At 62.2% G+C, this 16074-nt stretch overlaps 1 protein-coding gene and 1 long non-coding RNA gene across 2 annotated transcripts in view; both read right to left on the reverse strand.

The window, feature by feature from the left end:
- Window positions 1–5443, reverse strand: part of AEBP1 (AE binding protein 1) — a 10850-nt gene extending 5407 nt beyond the window's left edge. The window contains exons 1-9 of the mRNA XM_025853186.2: window positions 4878–5443; window positions 2964–3260; window positions 2376–2438; window positions 2192–2263; window positions 1792–1926; window positions 1635–1712; window positions 874–951; window positions 599–679; window positions 436–489 (exon numbers count right to left, since the gene is read on the reverse strand). Coding sequence (XP_025708971.2) covers window positions 436–489; window positions 599–679; window positions 874–951; window positions 1635–1712; window positions 1792–1926; window positions 2192–2263; window positions 2376–2438; window positions 2964–3260; window positions 4878–5130 — 1111 coding nt within the window. The 5' untranslated portion in view covers window positions 5131–5443. The remainder of the gene's footprint in view (window positions 1–435; window positions 490–598; window positions 680–873; window positions 952–1634; window positions 1713–1791; window positions 1927–2191; window positions 2264–2375; window positions 2439–2963; window positions 3261–4877) is intronic.
- A 109-nt stretch (window positions 5444–5552) lies between these two features.
- On the reverse strand, window positions 5553–7769 carry LOC141371195 (uncharacterized). Its single transcript, XR_012375956.1, has 3 exons — window positions 7657–7769; window positions 6253–7134; window positions 5553–5662 (listed from the first exon to the last, which is right to left on the reverse strand). It is a non-coding gene; the product is annotated as an uncharacterized lncRNA (long non-coding RNA).
- Window positions 7770–16074: the final 8305 nt, after the last annotated feature.

Here is a 16074-nt window from a genome sequence, read left to right on the forward strand (position 1 = left end):
TTGCCTGGCACCCTTACCTTGCTGCCACTGCATGGACCCCAGCCCCCACATACACGCCAGCCCCCCACACACCCCAGCTCCCACATATACCCCAGCCCCCCACATACCCCAGCCCCCACACATACCCCAATCCCCCACACATACCCCAGCCCCCCCACACCCCAGCCCCCCACATCACAGCCCCCCACACACCCCAGCCCCCCAGATACCCCAGCCCCCTCAAACCCCAGCCTCCACATATACCAGCCCCCCACTTACCCCAGACTCCCCACATACACCCCAACCACCCCACATACAACAGCCCCCCACATACCCTAGCCCCCCACGTACACCAGTCCCCACACCCACTCCCCAGCCCCCCGCATACACCAGCCCCCCACATGCCCCAGCCCCCCACATACACAAGCCCCCGCAACCCCCAGGCCCCTCACTCACTGATTTTCTCTGTCGGAGCCCACTCCTCCTCCAGCTCCTCACCCTTCCGGGGCCCTGGAGGCAACAACGGGAGGAAGTGGTGCAGCGGGTCCTGGAGTCTCAGGAATGCACTTGCTCTCACACAGGGCCCCCGGCTGTGTGGGTCCAGCCCCCAGACACACACCTTTGTGGTCCTTGCCCTTCTCCACAGTCCACTTGTCATCTGTCTCCTCCTCCTTGGGGCTGCCCTCCTTTTTGGGTTTCTCTGAACAGTGGAAGGTGGAAGAAGCCTGTCATCTTAGCCCTGGGCTTCAGGGAGCAGGGAGGTCAGGGGTCAGGCCTGCACTGGGGGCCGGGGGGCGGGGTGTTGGGGGTTAGGCTGAGTGGGAGCAGGGGGGTCAGGGGTCACGCCTGCACTGGGGGTCAGGCGGGGGGTGGGGACAGCTTGGTTCCACTCACTCAGCTCCTCCTTCTCTTCATCTGTCTCCAGCTCAGTGTGGGGTTTCCTGGGTCTGGGAGGTCCGAAGTAATAGTCCACTGTGGGGGGGCAGAGCCCTGCTGAGGTGGCCCAGATGCTGCCCCCAGGGCCCCCTCTGTGAGCCAGAGCTCCTGGATCCACAGGAGCCCAGCCAGCAGGACTGGGCAGGAGGGAGTGCGGGAGCAGGGGGTGGGCTCAGGGCAGGCCTTAAGAATCTAGGTAGGCAGGGATGAGGAGGGAGGGGCTCCTGGAGGGGAGGCCACCTAGGCACGGGCAGGATGAGCCCGAGCCGAGGAAGTCACCAGCCTGACCCAGGAAGCCGTGGCCTGGGGAGAGGTGGGCCATGGAGTCTGGGCAGGGAATGGGGCACACACAGGACACACCTTGAGTGACACCTGATGCCTGTGGCCGGAAGGGGGTGGTCTTGAGTGAGGGCTGCGCTGGGGCCAAGGGTCAGTGGGAGGGGTTGGTGGGGACCCGGGGGCAGGGAAAGGGCAGGAACCTGCTCGGCCCGCGTGGACACAGGCACAAGAAGGAGCTGGGGGTCCTGCGCGGGTGAGGGCAGATAGAATGGGAGCAGGGGACGGAGACTGAAGCCCGCGAGGGTTCAGGAGGGACCAGCCCGAGGGAGGAGGGCAGACCAGGGCTGCGGGCCCATGTGGGCACAGAGGGGCGCTAGCAAGGCAACTCCCACCAAAGCAGCGGAAGCAGGGGTGTGGCAGGCTGGGCCCTGGGCACTCACTGTCGTCATAGTGGGGGATCACGTAGCCATCTCCATAGTCGGGAGGCAGGGGGGGCGGCAGCGGCTTCAGAGGAGGCTCTGTGGAGGTGGGAGGCAGGGGTGGGCCCAGAGCCCCCATGCCTGGCACCCCTCCCTCCCCCAGCAGTCCCCACCCTACCAATCCTCTCCTCGGGGGCCTCCGGCCCAGGCCCAGACGGCTCAGCCTTCTCCTCTGGGGGCTTCGACCAGGGCCGCTCGGGCCTCCTCCTGCTGGGGGGTGGCCGGGGCTGCTTCTGACGTCGGATGTACTCAACTGAGGGGGAGGGCGGGCTCTGAGCCAGTCCAAGACCCTCCTCAAGGGCAGTGGGGCCGGGAGGGCAGGGCCTCCGGGTGGGCCAACCATCGGGGGGCCCTGGGGCCAGGGGTCCGGGTCCAGACAGGGGCCGGGGGGCCTGGGGCCAGGGGTCCGGGTCCAGACAGGGCGGGGGGCCTGGGGCCAGGGGTCCGGGTCCAGACAGGGGGGGGGGGGGGGCCTGGGGCCAGGGGCCCGGGTCCAGACGGGCCGGGGGGCTACTCACAATCTCCATAGTCCTCCCTCTCTATCTGGTCGTTGTAGTCCAGGGTGGGTGGTTCGGTCTCCTCTTCTGGCTCTGGGGGAAATGCTCGTGGCTGGCTTGTTGAAGACACTCACTGATGCCCCTACCCAGCTCAGCCAGCCAAGGCAGCGGGTCCCCCAATGCCAGGTGGATATTGCCCACTCACCAGACTGGCGCTCTGACTCAGTTTCTCCTCCTGGACCTAGCCAAGGACTTGGGAGGGCCCCGCCTGCAACGCAAACCCCACCAGCCGGTGGATGGGAAGCCCGCCCTGACCACTGGTTGTACAGGGAGCCCCCACAAGACCTAGGCCCTGCCGACAGCTCCCAAGGCCTGAGCTCACTCCCAGGAGGCGTGGATTGCTCTGGCCTTCAGCACCCTGCTGGTATCTCCTGGGGCCAGAGAGCTGGAGGGCTTTCTGGGGAGCCCAGGCCCCAGCAGGAGGGCACCCCAAGGCTCAGGTACCAACAACACACAGGAGAAGGGATCCGGGTGGGGGCCAGGGGACAGATCCAGGACACTGGAGAGCAAACCCCATCTACGAGGCTGCCAAGCACCCCCTGCCCAGGGAAGGCAGCCGCCCTGAGGGAGCTCCAACCAAATGGCTACGTTCCTGACAACGAGGCTCCAGAGCCCACCCTGTCTGAGTGACCCTCAGGATCTATCTGCAGGAAGCAGAGTCCTAGGGACCCCCTCTCCCTCCCAGTAGCTTAGCAGGTCAGAGCCCCACAACCCCAGGAGAGCCTGCACACACCTCCCTCCTGAGGCAGCTCCTTGGGGCTGGGGCTGGGAGGCAGGGGCCGTGGCCACCACGGGGTTTCGGTGGGGGGCCTCTTCCCAGCCGAGGGCCTCTTGGTGGCCTTGGGTGGCTTCTCCTTGGGCTTCTTGGTGGCCTTGGGTGGCTTCTCCTTGGGCTTCTTGGTGGCCTTGGGTGGCTTCTCCTTGGGCTTCTTGGGTGGCCTGAGGGACCCCTCCGGGGGCTGCTTGGTCGCCTTGGGACCTTTGTCCTTCTTTCCTCTTTTCCCTTTGTCCTTGACCTTTTCCAGAGGTGCTGTCACAAATGCAGATTTAAGTCAAGTCAATGGGGATGTCACTCTATATCTCACGTGGCCACCCCAAGGTGCCCACAACCCGGGCATAGCGGCTCTCGCTGGTTCTTGGTGGCCCTGTGTTTCTTGGATTGGGAAACCAAGAGGTGAAGTCACTTGCCCTCTTGGAGGAGCTGGGATTGGAACCCAGGCTTTCTGTCGGCAGTTCTCTGCTGCCAACACCACAGCTCGGCCCAGGGAGCAGGCCCTCTCCCTCCCACCCGCGAAAACTCAACAGAGGCCCCTCCTCACCCTCTTCCCCACGTGTCCGCTCAGCCGATCAGGAAGCATTGTACTGTGCAGGGCACGGAAGGGGCAGAGAGGTGACTGAGCCATCCAGGCCTGGGGGAGTGCCCGGTCTAAAGGGGAAGGAGGTCTCATCCCCGCCAACTGCCACCCAAAGTCAAGGGCCTGGGCCTGGGGCCTCCCTGAAGCTCCCTGCAGAGCAAGAAAAAGGTCACTCATGTCCGTTTCCAGAAGTAAGGGGTCCGGAGTGGATTGGCAGCTCTAACCAAGAGGGGGTCCTGGGGCCACACGGGGGGTGGGGGGACAGACAGGCACCACAGCTGCTCAGCCCTCTCAGAGTCTGGGGGAGGAAGTGGGAGCAGGGCACGGGGCAGTCTGTGGGAGTCCTCCAGGCCCCTGAGCAAGTGCGAGGGAGAATGTGATGGGGGTGGTGGCCGGAGGCCTAAACACAGAAAAATTCACAGAATGCACACAGCCAGGAGGAACAGGGCTGCCACAGAGGCATCCAGGAGGCCAGGACAGTAAGCCTGGAATGGGGAGTAGAGGTTGGCGTGGGAGGCCATGTTGGGTCCTAGGATCCGCCCCCCAAGGGGTGGGGAAGGAGCCAGGAAAGATCTAGAATCTAGAAGAGGACGCAGGGGAGGGGCTGCTGACCTCAGGAATGATGGATGGTGCTCTGGAGTCTCCTGGGAGAGAGATCAACAGGACCCTTGCCCCCCTCCAGGAAATCACCATAAATAGCTGAGGTTTATTGACAACTGATTATGTAAGAAGCCCTGGGCCGTGTGCCCCGTGATGCACCACCACAGTGAATCCACGACCACGGAAAGGGCACTCCTCCCTGCTCCCGGCGGCAGCCCCCACCCCTGCCTCTGTGCTCTTGGAACAGGAGGCTGGGCACGAGGGTGCTGGGGAGCCCTCCCAAGGAAGGGCTGAGGCTGGGACTCTGGGGGTGACGTGGGCACAGCCATGGTGTGTGCCACACACAGGCCCCATGAGGACATGAGGGCAGCTCACAGGACAGACCTGGGGAGAGGGCAGCCCAGTCCCCAGGTGGCTCAACGCTCGTCCTTCTGGGGGGCGGGGGTGAGGGACCCGGAGGGCCCAAACCGCGGATGTGCCTGGGTGCGCAGAGGGCCACAAGCCAGCACCGACCTCTGCCTGGCGCAGGGTCCTGCCAGACATCTGGGCTCTCCTGTGCCTCACAGAGTAGGCTGGACAGCAGCCAAACCCTTGCCAGGGCCTGCCATTGTCACCTGAGAGGCAGGGCGCCCCGAGGTCCCCCAACGCACGGTGGGCCACCCCCCCCCCAGGCACGCCCCTGGGGATCTTACCCTCTCTGACCACCCCCGGGCGCGCCCCTGGCTTGCCCCCCGTCTGGGCTTTGCGGGCGCGCAGGGTGGGCTCGGGGGGCGGCGGCGCCTCCAGGTCGTCCTCCCGGGTCTCGGGCTCCAACTCCGACAGGAAACCCTCGAGGAACTCCTCGATCTCGTCGTCGGTCAGCACCGTCTGCGGGCGCCCCCCGGGGCACAGTGCCAGCAGCACCAGGAGGCAGCCGAGCAGGGGCGCCCCGCGCAAGGCCGCCATCGCCGGGGCTCGCGCGGAGGGAAGGGGCGCGAGGGGGCCCCCCGGGGTGGCGAGGGGCGGGGACTCTGGGGAGGGGCGGCAGAGGGGTCCCGCGTGGTTGGGGGCCCCGGGGTTGGCGGTGGGCTCCGGGTGGGAGCGGGAGGGAGGATCCGGGGTGGGGCGAGAGGGCTCCGGGCCGGGCAGTGTCTCAGGGGAGAGTGGGGGCTCAGGGGTGGCCGGGGGGCTCTGCGACGCTGGTGGCGGCTGGGAGCTCCGGCCCCGCGTGGCGCGCTCCCGCGCGCACCGCCTCTCCAAAGCTCCAGTGGCGGCCGGGGCGGGGGCGCCGGGGCTTCCGGAGCCGGCTGCCCCCACCCCTGGGGAAGGAGGAGGAGGAGGGGGGGGAGCCGGGCGTGGACGGGGGGGGGGGGGGGGGGGGGGGTGGGGGGGGGGGCGGCGGCGATTTGTGCCGGCGCCGCGCGCTTGGCACTTTCCGGAGCCGTAACTGGGGCCGGCCGGCGTCCAGGGCCTGAGGCCTGCGTCTAGGACAGAGGACCTGCGTGGGGGGGAGAGGGGGTCTTGAGGGCGCAGGTCCGAGGGGTCCAGTGCCGCCCACCCTCCCCCCCACAATGGGTCTGCAGCACCGCGCTCGAGTCGGCTGGGACCGGGAGGCAAGATGCCACCCAGACCAATGGAGGGGGTCGGGAGCCCTGACGGCAGAGCCCCGCTGCGGCCTCTGGTCTCCGAGACCTTCCCCATCGCAGGGCTCCAGGCCGGGCGGTGAGGGCCCCTGGCCAACCCATCCTTGCCTCTCTCTGGAGGCTTGGGCTGGCAACTCTGTGAGCTGTCACTAGCTTTCCTACAGACGTCCAGCTGATTTCCCGGTCTGTGGGCCCTGTGCTGGTTCCCGGTGAGGGACAGCTCTTCGGGTACTCACTCTCTGGCGGCAGGGAGGGGCAAACCTGCCCTCAGGGCAGGCCAGTTGCTCTGCTGGGGCTGGGAGTCCCTATGTAACCCCCCTCCCCCAGGTCCTGGCAGACAAGGGCAAGTTCGGAAGGGGGCAGAGATGGAGCAGGGAGGGAGGAGATTCCTTTCCCACTGTATTAAATCTGTGTATAATTCACAGGAATGGGACTTAGCACTCACACAATGATTTTCGTACAAGTTGAAGGGTTTCTTGCCTGCCCCTACACCTGGATCCGCGCAGCCCACTTCTCTGGCCTCTCTGGCAAATGGTACAGCCTCAGGTCAAGCCAGGTCCTCTCAAGGGAAGATTTGCGGGCAGTGCCTGTGAGCCCAGCTCCATGTGGAAGATATGGGGACTACAAAGGCAAAGTAGACCAGCCACTGCCCCCGAGGACCCAGCTGGGGAGAGACTTTGTGTGCCTTTAGCCCAAAAGAGCTGTGTGCTGGGATGTGCCCTGGGGACAGTCACTGGACACTGAGGCAGGAGGTGCTACTGTCTGGGGCTCATCCCCTCCCCTAGAGTTTCTTCTGTTTCTTGCAGTGGACACTGCCTCACCTCTGAAGACCCCACGGCTTTCCCACCAGCTCAGATCCCAACACGGACAGCCACTTCTGTCGTTCCTCTTACCAGAACCTGGTTTTTTAAAGACTGTTTACAGTAGCTCCAGCCACTGCATGCACCTGGGGGCACATGTATTGGGTAGTCAGAGAATCTCAGGATCAATCAGTAATATCTGTATGGGTGTCAGCATAGATCAGAGAATCCAGAATAGATTAGTAATGTCTGCCATGGGTGGTGGCATAGGGAGTTAGGACGTGTGTGTTTCCATAGGCTCCTTGAAGGGTAAATGTCAGCTGGTCCCAAATGGGCCTCACACCTGAGGCTGGAGCTCCCAGAGCAGAAGGAATGAGGAAGCGAGAAAAAGCACAGCTGGATTCCATGGGTCAAGTTCAGCAGCAGTCAGCCCTGAGCAGAGGCTGTCTGTGAGGATTTGGCCCCGCGAAGTAGCTGGGAAAACCCAGGAGCCCCTGGGCTGATCCACAGGCAGTTTGGACCTTGGACTAAAGGGAAAGAGAAGGAGCAGGTGAGGAAGCCCCAAGGCCTCTGCGCGAAGCCTCGGCCAGCCCGAGGGACACTGTGGGGGCTGCTGGCTCAGCCCCCGGACCGGGAGCAGGACCCAGGGAGGCTCTGTACCCCTTCTGTTCAAGGCCCTTCCTTTGTTTCCCACCAGCTCACCCTTGTCTGTGCTTAAAAAGGCAGTGGGACTGTGTCGGGAGCTGGTCGCGAGGGTCCCACCCCAGCTCTGGCCTCCCGGCCATCTGAGGTCGGCAAGTGACCCCCCTGCTCCCCAGCCTCAGGTGCAGACAGAGCACATGCTGTGCCTGGCATGACGTCAGCAGTGAGAACATGCCAGCACCCAGCCCTCACCACCTCCCCCGCCCAGAGACCGCGGCCGCCCACCTGAGCTCTCAGAGCACCACCCACCCCCTGCCCCCAGCCAGGCCTCCCGGTCCCTGCACTGTATTCACCCTGTCATGTGTCCCCAGGCTGGTTCTGGCCATAGAGATGAAGCAAGCTCTTACCCGTAAATGTCCTCTGTGAGCCTCTGAATCATCATTCTTGAAACTCTGTCTTGGAATTTGCTCTGTGGCCCCCAGTTGAGTGTGTCAAGCAGGGAGGCTCAAGGTTGGGGGGGGCGGGGGGGGGCTGCTGTGGAACGTCACTTCCCTGGGAACGCTCCTGAGTTCAGCTGGCTCACACATGGATCAGATTTGGGCCCAACATCCTTTGCCAGGGAAAATAGAAACTGTAAAAAAAATTAGAAAGGAATAGAAAGAAACTTTTCCTCAGCCACAGTGAGTCACCAATGGGAACATGAGCAAAAGCCTCCTGGGGAGCTGGGCAGGGGGTGGGGCGGGGAGTTGGGGGCCCTCTGCCCCCAAGTGTCCGGGCAGGTGGAGAGCAGGGTGACCACTCGCTGCCCAGGCCCGGCCAGGACCCCCTGCTCCATGGGTGGTGTTGGGACCCCACTTCACTTTCAGACGTGCACCTTGGAAAGCCCTAGAGTGGGGCCCAGGTTCTGCCTGGGGGCAGGGAGGCAGCCACAGGGCCTGTTAGGGGATCCCTGTCTGCTGAGGAGCATGGCAACTAACCAGACTCCCCAGGGGCAGCCCAAGGCAGGTCCAGGGGAGCGGGAGGCTTGCAGCCTCCTGTGGCTGCCATTCACCCTTTCAGGGCCCAGTGCCTCCTGCTGGGGAGGAGGGGGGGCGTCGGTGTGCATGTCCAAGGGCTCTTGGGAGCTAGTGGGGGTCTGCTGGACCCCCCTGGCCTCCACACCCCCACCTCCATCTTCCTGAGAGAAGCTGGGGCCTTCCCCTCGCTCCCCGTAAGGATCTGCCCGAAGGGCCACAGCAGGACCGGGCTTGCCAGGGAGAAGGAGACTGATCTCTCAGCCTGGTAGGCCCACTCTAGGTGCCTCCAGAGAGAGGAAAGAGAGTGCCCGGGAGAACCTGTGGGTCGGTGGTCAGTCCTCAGGAGAGAGAGCTGGAGGGGCTCTCCCCACCCACGGTCAGGAGCGGGGGCCCTCAGAGGTTAGCAGCAGCCCCATCGTGGAGGATGGGGCAGTGCAGAGGCCCCGCAGGCCGCCGTGGAGGGCCAGGGGACATGTAGGCAAAGCTGCCAGGTGGGGGGCACCAAGGCCATGTTGCCCATTTCAGTAATGCCCCCCTGCCCCCAGCAGGGGGCGGTGGGGGAGCCAGGAGCTCCCACATTGGAAGGGGCGAGGAGGTGGAGCAGAATGGGAAGGAATGGAACCCACCTTCTTCCCAGTCCCCTGGGGCCCGTCCCACAGGGACCGGGAGGGAAGATGCTGTGGGCAGGGCGAGGCACCGAGGCTTTGTTTCAGCTCGGGCTGGCCTTTAGAGGAGGCCGCTCTACTCCTCCCGGTGAGGAGACCCCAGATGGGCCTGGGGTAGGAGGGAGAGGAGATTTCCCCCCTCCTCCCACCATCCCAGAAGTCAGTCTTAGAACTGTGGCCTCGAATAATTCCGTCGACTTAGTCTGAAAGAGGAGGGTGGCTCGGGACCCCCGGGGCCCCTGCCCCAAGGGAAACAGCCTGAGGAGCAGGTTAGTATCTGCAGCCTGGCCTGGGCCTTGGGGAGTGTGAGGGCCACGCCCCCCGCCGCCCCCCCGCCCCGCCCCTGACCTTGGCCCTGTTCCCTCCACCCACCAGACCTCAGGGTTCCTGCTTTCCAAATGTGGTCACTGGAAGCAGTAGGGAAAGCTGGTGGGGGGCCATGGGGTGGGGGTTGGGAGGCCTGTGGGGGAGGCAGGGAGGAGGCCCTCTACTGGCCCTTCTGGGGAAGAGCTGAGCTCTGGGCCAAAAGATGTCCCCAGGCCAGCCAGCCAGCCACCCCAGCAGGAGACTGCATCCCCCCATGTGGTGGCGGCTGCAACGTCCACAGTCTCATTGCCCTCCACATCCTGGTCTCCAGCCCACAGCACCCCCCCCCCCCTGCCCCCCCCCCCCCCCCCCCGCACCTTTGGGCCCCCGGGCAATTTGTGCATGCCTCTGTGGCTCCCGGACTGGCTCCCTGGCTCCCAGAGCTCTCAACAAGCTGCCAGCCTAAGCGTGGCCCAGAGAGCAAGCAGTCCTGGAGGCCGCCTTGCTCTGGAGACCGTCAGGCTGGAGGGCACCGGAAGTCAGTGGCTGGACCGTCCACGGACAGAGGGCAAGCGGAGGGCAACGACCCGTGGGGAGACAGAGTCCTGGCCTGTGGGAGAAAAGGCAGGGGGGATCTCAGTGGGGGAGACTCGACCCCCTCCCGCCAGGCTGGGTCAGGCACCCAAGTCTCCGGACCCGGCACGTGGATGGCAGACGGGGAAGTGATTCATACTTGTCCAGCAGGCCACCATCTCTCCCCATTCTTAAGCGAGAAAGCAGCCGCTCCGGGAGAAGTGATGTGTTCAGGTCACAACGTGTCACCGACGGGGAAGGGCCAGGCAGGGACTCCGGAGCCAGACTGAATGCTCTTTCCATCTGGGCTCCACAGCCTCCGGCCCCAGGCCAGGGGGCCGTGGTGGCCCTAGCCCCTCCTGCTGAGGCCCAAGTGTCACCACAGGACACCCTGCTCTCGGCCTGGGCAGAGGTGGGACATTGACCCACCAACAGGCACCAACAGCACCGCATGCCCACGGTCTGGCTGGGGTAGCCACCGGGCACGGGAACAGGGACAGGCAGGAATGGCAGAGCCTGGGAGGCCCTGAGGACACCCTCCTAGGCTCCTGGGGCCTCAGGGGAGGCAGCTCACATACCAAGGCTGGGCTGTGAGGGGAGCGAAGCCTCAGTACTGAGATGGCCCCGTGGGGGCCTTTGGAAGGGCCTTCCTCCACGGCCTGGCCAGCCAGCCCACGTGTGGGGGTGCTCTCACTGGAAGGCCTCCACGGCCTGGCCAGCCAGCCCACGTGTGGGGGTGCTCTCACTGGAAGGCCTCCACGGCCTGGCCAGCCAGCCCACATGTGGGGGTGCTCTCACTGGAAGGCCTGGAGAGCCCGGGCTCTGGACGGCAGGCTCGGGATCGCATCCCAGCTCCTCTCCGTCTCCTGGAGTCTTGGGTCTGTCCCCAGGGAGCAAGGGAGAGAAGACCCCGGGCCCATCCCACCCCTCTGCTCCTCCCTCTTGGGATCAGCCCCTAGAAATGCCCCCTTCCCCGCAGTCTGGATGTTAGCAGGGGGGTCAGGCCACTCGGGGGCCATGGGACCTGGGGTCTCCCAGACAGTGTCTAGTCGTCCACACAACTGGCAGAACAATTTCCTTGGGTTTCTGACATGTGATTTTCCACAGTCCAGGGTCCCCGCCCAGCTCACCAGGCCTGCTCTGCTGAGTGAGCAGAGTTCCCCCGGATTCCTTCCACTCACCGCAGGACCCAGCCCCTCGGGGAGACGGGGGTCACCGCAGCCGCGGGGCTGCTGCCGGCTGGCGGGGGGCAGGCTGCTGGTGCCCTGGGAGAGTCTGCGTCGGTGGACGGGACAACGGCCAGCCAGTGGCGCGTCCCAGGGGAAGGGTTCCAGACAGCGTCTGCTGGGAAACAGAATGTGGATCCTGGTGCCCATCCTTGCCCAGATGAACTCCCAATGGGTTGAAAATACAGATGTTAAAAGAAAAGCCATCACAGTCTTCAAGGGAAACAGGGGTCTGAGTTTGGGTTCCTCTTGGGAGAAGGTTCTTGGCAGAAACTGCAGAAGAAGTAGCAAGAACTTTGGCTGGATAAAAGTTTTAGCTTTCTTTTCAAAACATACTGAAGTTTAAATGAAAGGGCAAACGAAATGCTGGGGAGGAACCTACACCCCCAGACAGAGAGAGCATTTTAGGGGTGCACCGTGACCCCAGAGCGGCTCTCTGAGCCTCTGTTTCTGGGTCCCAAGGCACGAGGACTCCCTCTGATAAATCTAGAAAGCTGTGCCTAAAAAACAGTGTCTTTGATAAAAGGAAGCTGTTCGATAAAATCCTCTACATTTTTAAACCAGTCTTTGTTTCCGTTTTTTAAAGCGAGTGATGACACAGAATCCAGCAAGTCACAAAAGTACAAGCCTAAGTGTCCAGTAAATACTTGCAAACTGTTGGCCTCATTAAAAATCAGGAAAATGCCAATTAAAATATGCTCGGGACTACTTTTCCTATGGAAGGTGCTCCAGGACTGAACGTCTCCTGGTATAGGCGGTGCTGGGGAGCGACTGCGCACCGTCACTCAGGGTCACTTCGCTGCAAAGAAGAGGACCTTGCTGTGCTTGCTCACTGTGTGTGCGACTGGGCTGGGGACGCCCCAGTGCTGGTAAAACGTTACTTCTGGGTGTGTCCGTGTGGCGTTTCCAGAACAGGTTTGCTGAACCACACCCATGCGCTGGGAAGAGCCGACAGTCCTCCCCAACGAGCCAAACTTCCACGAGAGAGAGATCGGTCTCTGTTTTCCTCCCCCTCCCCCACTCTCTACATCTATGTGTCTACATATATGTTATACACAGACTCATTTGTTTATAGTGATACACATACGTATACCCTGTGGGTTCCGTTTCTCTGGAGAACCCTCGCCAGTACCTCCTCCACAGCAGCCGAGCCTGGACGGGCCATCCCACGGACACCTGGGGGGACAGGGCCCCTGCTCTCCTCTGCAGCCCAGCCTTCCCTGTCCGCCCCCCCAGGCCCCACCACACCCCAGAACTTCAGCTCACTACGTGTCCCAGGGAAGGCTAAGACCGGATGACTGAACGCCAGCCCACCCCTCGTTCCCGTCTGCCTCAGCCAGAGGGCTGGCTGCGTGCACACCACACGGGGCTGCACCCGGCCACCTCCCCGGGGGCCACGAGAGGACCTGAGGGCTGAGCAGGCCCCAGCTCGTCTTCTCGGGAAACTGGATGCCAGCCTTACAAAGAGCGTGTGCCCCGGCACCCCCGCCGACAACACTATCCCACCCTGAGGAGGGGCCCCGTGGCCCTGGGGGTGACAAGCCTGCTTGCACAGCCCATCCACAGGGAATTTGGGGAGCAAGATATTGCATTAGTCGCTGAGAAATGCCCCCGGGGCCCACCCACACTAATATGTGTCCTGTCTCGGGGACGCATTTGCTGTTCCTTCTGCTGACATCACTACTTTCCGTCCTTTACCCAAAGACCCCCTCTCACTGAGGCTCCCCACACTGCCCTGCATAGAACTTCCGCCCTCCCCCGTGTGCCCCGATACAGCCCACCCACGCCCCCAGTTGACAGCTGACATAGTGACCCACGGGGCCATCCTGAGGGCACTAAGTGCTGCCTGTGCTGACGCCCTTCGCCTCACCCTGTGACTTTGTAGGCCCCTCCCCCCTTGACTATAGGCTTGGCCACGTGGCTGCTCTGGCAGTGAGACAGGAAGAGACCTGGCTCAAGGAGGGGCTTGAAGAAGCCCTTGCAGCGTCCCTCTCCCTGTACCCCCAACCTTCCAGAACTGTGAGGGCAAACGTGGGCCAGCCTGCTGGAGAACAGACCACTGGGGCAGGCTGAGGCCCCCGGGGGGGCTGGCACCCTGCCAGGGGGACCATGAGGGTGACCAGGGAAGCCAGCCACGCTGGGCTCAGACAGGCAAAATAGCCTAGGGAGTTGGCAGGCACGTGAGCTAATAAATGCGATTGCTTCCATCTGCTGAGCTAGGTGGTTGACCACTCAGCAGGGACTGACACTTACTCGTGCATTTACTACCTTTCTCCCACCGCCGTGACGTTTACTACTGCATCCTGCCTGTTTAGAGGACAGCCCGGCACACAAGGCCCTGAGTGAACATCTGTTAAGTGATTGAATGCGGGACAGATACCTTCATAGGGTCCTGTGAGCCAGAGAGCAGCGTCAGCTGGAACCGTGTGACGATAGGAGTGTGGTTGGCACTGGAGCTCACGAGGAGCGTGGCGGACCGCGACACCCAGGCCTCTAGATAATTGATGCAGGTCGCCTGTGAGCTTCACAATAAAGATTAGCCAAGAGTCCCCTTCCTCTTCTGGAAGTTAATACCTTTGCCTTGTAACAAACCCTGACGAAGCCTGATAAGTAACACCCACAGGAAAATGCTGATAGCTTACACCCACATCATTGAGAGGACAGTGCGTCAGGCCCTGCTGTCCCTGCAAGACTTAAAGACTACATCATCTCTGGAAAAGACACAGAGTCTCCAAAATGTAAAATCTACCCAAAAGATACAATTTAGGAGCTCCATAACATAGCAAGAAAAACTTTAATAAAAAAAATTCAGTCTAATACTTAGCTTTGAATGGTTTCAGATAGCACAGAGGGTCCTGTGTCCCAGCTGACTGAGAACTCATATAACCTGCCACTTCTGCTTGCCCGAAATGGCTTTTCAGTTAAGATAGGGTCAGCTGTGAGTGATGGAAAGCCCAGTGTAACAATGGTCTACATAAGGTAGAAATTTATTCCTTCACATAAACAAAAGTCAGAGGCAAGCAGTCCGGAGCTGGCCTGGCAGCCTAACAACCACCATCTTGTCGCTCCCTGCATCCTCAACTTATGGCTTCCATTTCTTGGTGCAAAATAGCTGCTTGAGCTCCAGCCATCACGCCAGCATCCCAGCCAGCAGAAAGGAGGAAAGGAATAGCAGAGCACAATTTCTTCCTTTAAGAACACTTTCTAGAAGTTCACATAGAGCTCCAAGTTGATTCCAGTGGCCTTGGCCAGAGTTCAGTCACCGGTCATCCCCAGCTACAAAGGAAACTGAGAAGTGCAGCCTTTTTCCGGTGGCCGCGTGCCGGCTAAATCTCAGGAGTTCCGTTACTGAACAAGGAGTCGATAATAGATGCTGAGGAATAACTAGTCTGTGGCAGACAATATTCTCTCCCGAGTCTGGCGAGATTACTAAACTCTTAGGAAGGTATAAAAAATACCCAGTATGTGGTGGAGGAAGCTGTCAAAGCTGCAATCCCAGGAAAGTGTAAGCATAAGAAAGGAACCGTGGCACTAAGCATGTTATGATCCGTGTGTGGGGTAGGTATTCACCTTCCTGCGTGTTCGTCTGCAGACCTGGGCCAGAAGCCCAGCCGACGGAAACAAGAAGCAGCAACCAGCTCCAAAGGAGAAGGGGGGGCCCCGGCAGGCGTGCACCCCAGCTCCAGAGTTCCTGCCACCAGAGGGGGTTCCAGAACGCCCCCAGGGCCGCTGTGGTGCCCGGAGTCCTCAGGGCTAAAACCTGCAGTGGCTCTCTCTCTCTTTCTCTCCACTCCTAACAGCTGAGCTTCTCGAAGCCATGGTCCACGCTCCTCTCTCTGCTTCCTCAGACTCAGGCAGCTGGGCCTGCACTCTAACCAGCCCCCCGGACTGCCCAGGGCCACCACGGCTCCTTTCATGACCTCCTTCTCCTGGACAGGCTTAGGGTCACTCAGACTTCTGGGCTGGCTGCCCCCCGCTCCTCCCCTGCTTCTGGGGCGGGGGCCTCTGCAACACATGTCCCCTCCCAGTCCACACCATGTTGGTGCCCTTCACCCGCTGTAGGCCCAGACCCTTCCCCTCCTAAATCACCCGCTCATAGTCCTGTGTACACTGTCCCCAAAGAAGGGGAGTCAGACTCAGTGTCTAGAACCCCAAAGACGTGGAAGTCTGGGGGGACCATCACCCCATGTGTGTCCAAGGCCAGCCCTCAGGAACTCCTGTGGGATTGTGTAAGCCAGGCCAGGCCAACCCCAGGCTGCACGGGCTCACCATGGACACAGGGGCATCTCCTGGTAAGAAGTGCTTGCCAAGGGCGGCAAAAGTCAGGTTGTATGCATTTTGTGCCGGGATGACTTGCTCAGTCAAAAGCATTCATAGACTGGCTCTATGAGTGGGCACTGCCACCCTGAGCCCACGCAGGAGGGAGCCCCACCGCTGGGAGCCTTCCCTCCAGCAGAGGAGACAGATGCTATTGCCCAGCAGGCCGAGGGACGCGCAGGAGGACCAGCCAGGGCTTTGTTACCAGCACAGGGCTCCTGGAGGGAGGAGCAAGTGGGCTGGGCCAGGCAAGTCCCTGCAGGGAAGGGATGGTGTCCTGGAGAGGGGCAGGCACCTGCCAAGGTCCAGAAAACCCTGCTGGCGGGCAGCAGCCGAAAGGGTTGCGGAAGGACAGGGACAGCTTCCCGCGGTGGTCTCCCGCTCCGTGGACAGGGGTTAGGGGCAGTGTGAGGCCTGCGTGGGTCTGCAGGAAACCGACTCGCACTGGGGTTCTATCCCGTGGGCAGAGGGGCTTCCTGCAGCTGAGTGGAGTCACAGAGACTAGAAGGACTGAGGGTTGCAAGGATGCCAGGCTGGGGACGCTACTGGGGCAGCGCCCGCAAAACCTGGGTTCAGCAGACGGTGGGGGAGGGGCCAGCGAGGCCACTGGTTGTAACAGGTGGGTGGGAGTCCGGGGGGGCCCACAAGAGGAGAATTTCCAGAGGAGGGGACGGGTAAAACAGGGTGGGGGCGTGCCCTGCAGACAGCTGGTCACACACTCC

Source organism: Callorhinus ursinus, unplaced genomic scaffold (genome assembly GCF_003265705.2).
Source record: "Callorhinus ursinus isolate GAN/ISIS: 27379988/994484 unplaced genomic scaffold, GSC_fseal_2.0 scaffold60, whole genome shotgun sequence".
NCBI classification, from domain to species: domain Eukaryota; kingdom Metazoa; phylum Chordata; class Mammalia; order Carnivora; family Otariidae; genus Callorhinus; species Callorhinus ursinus.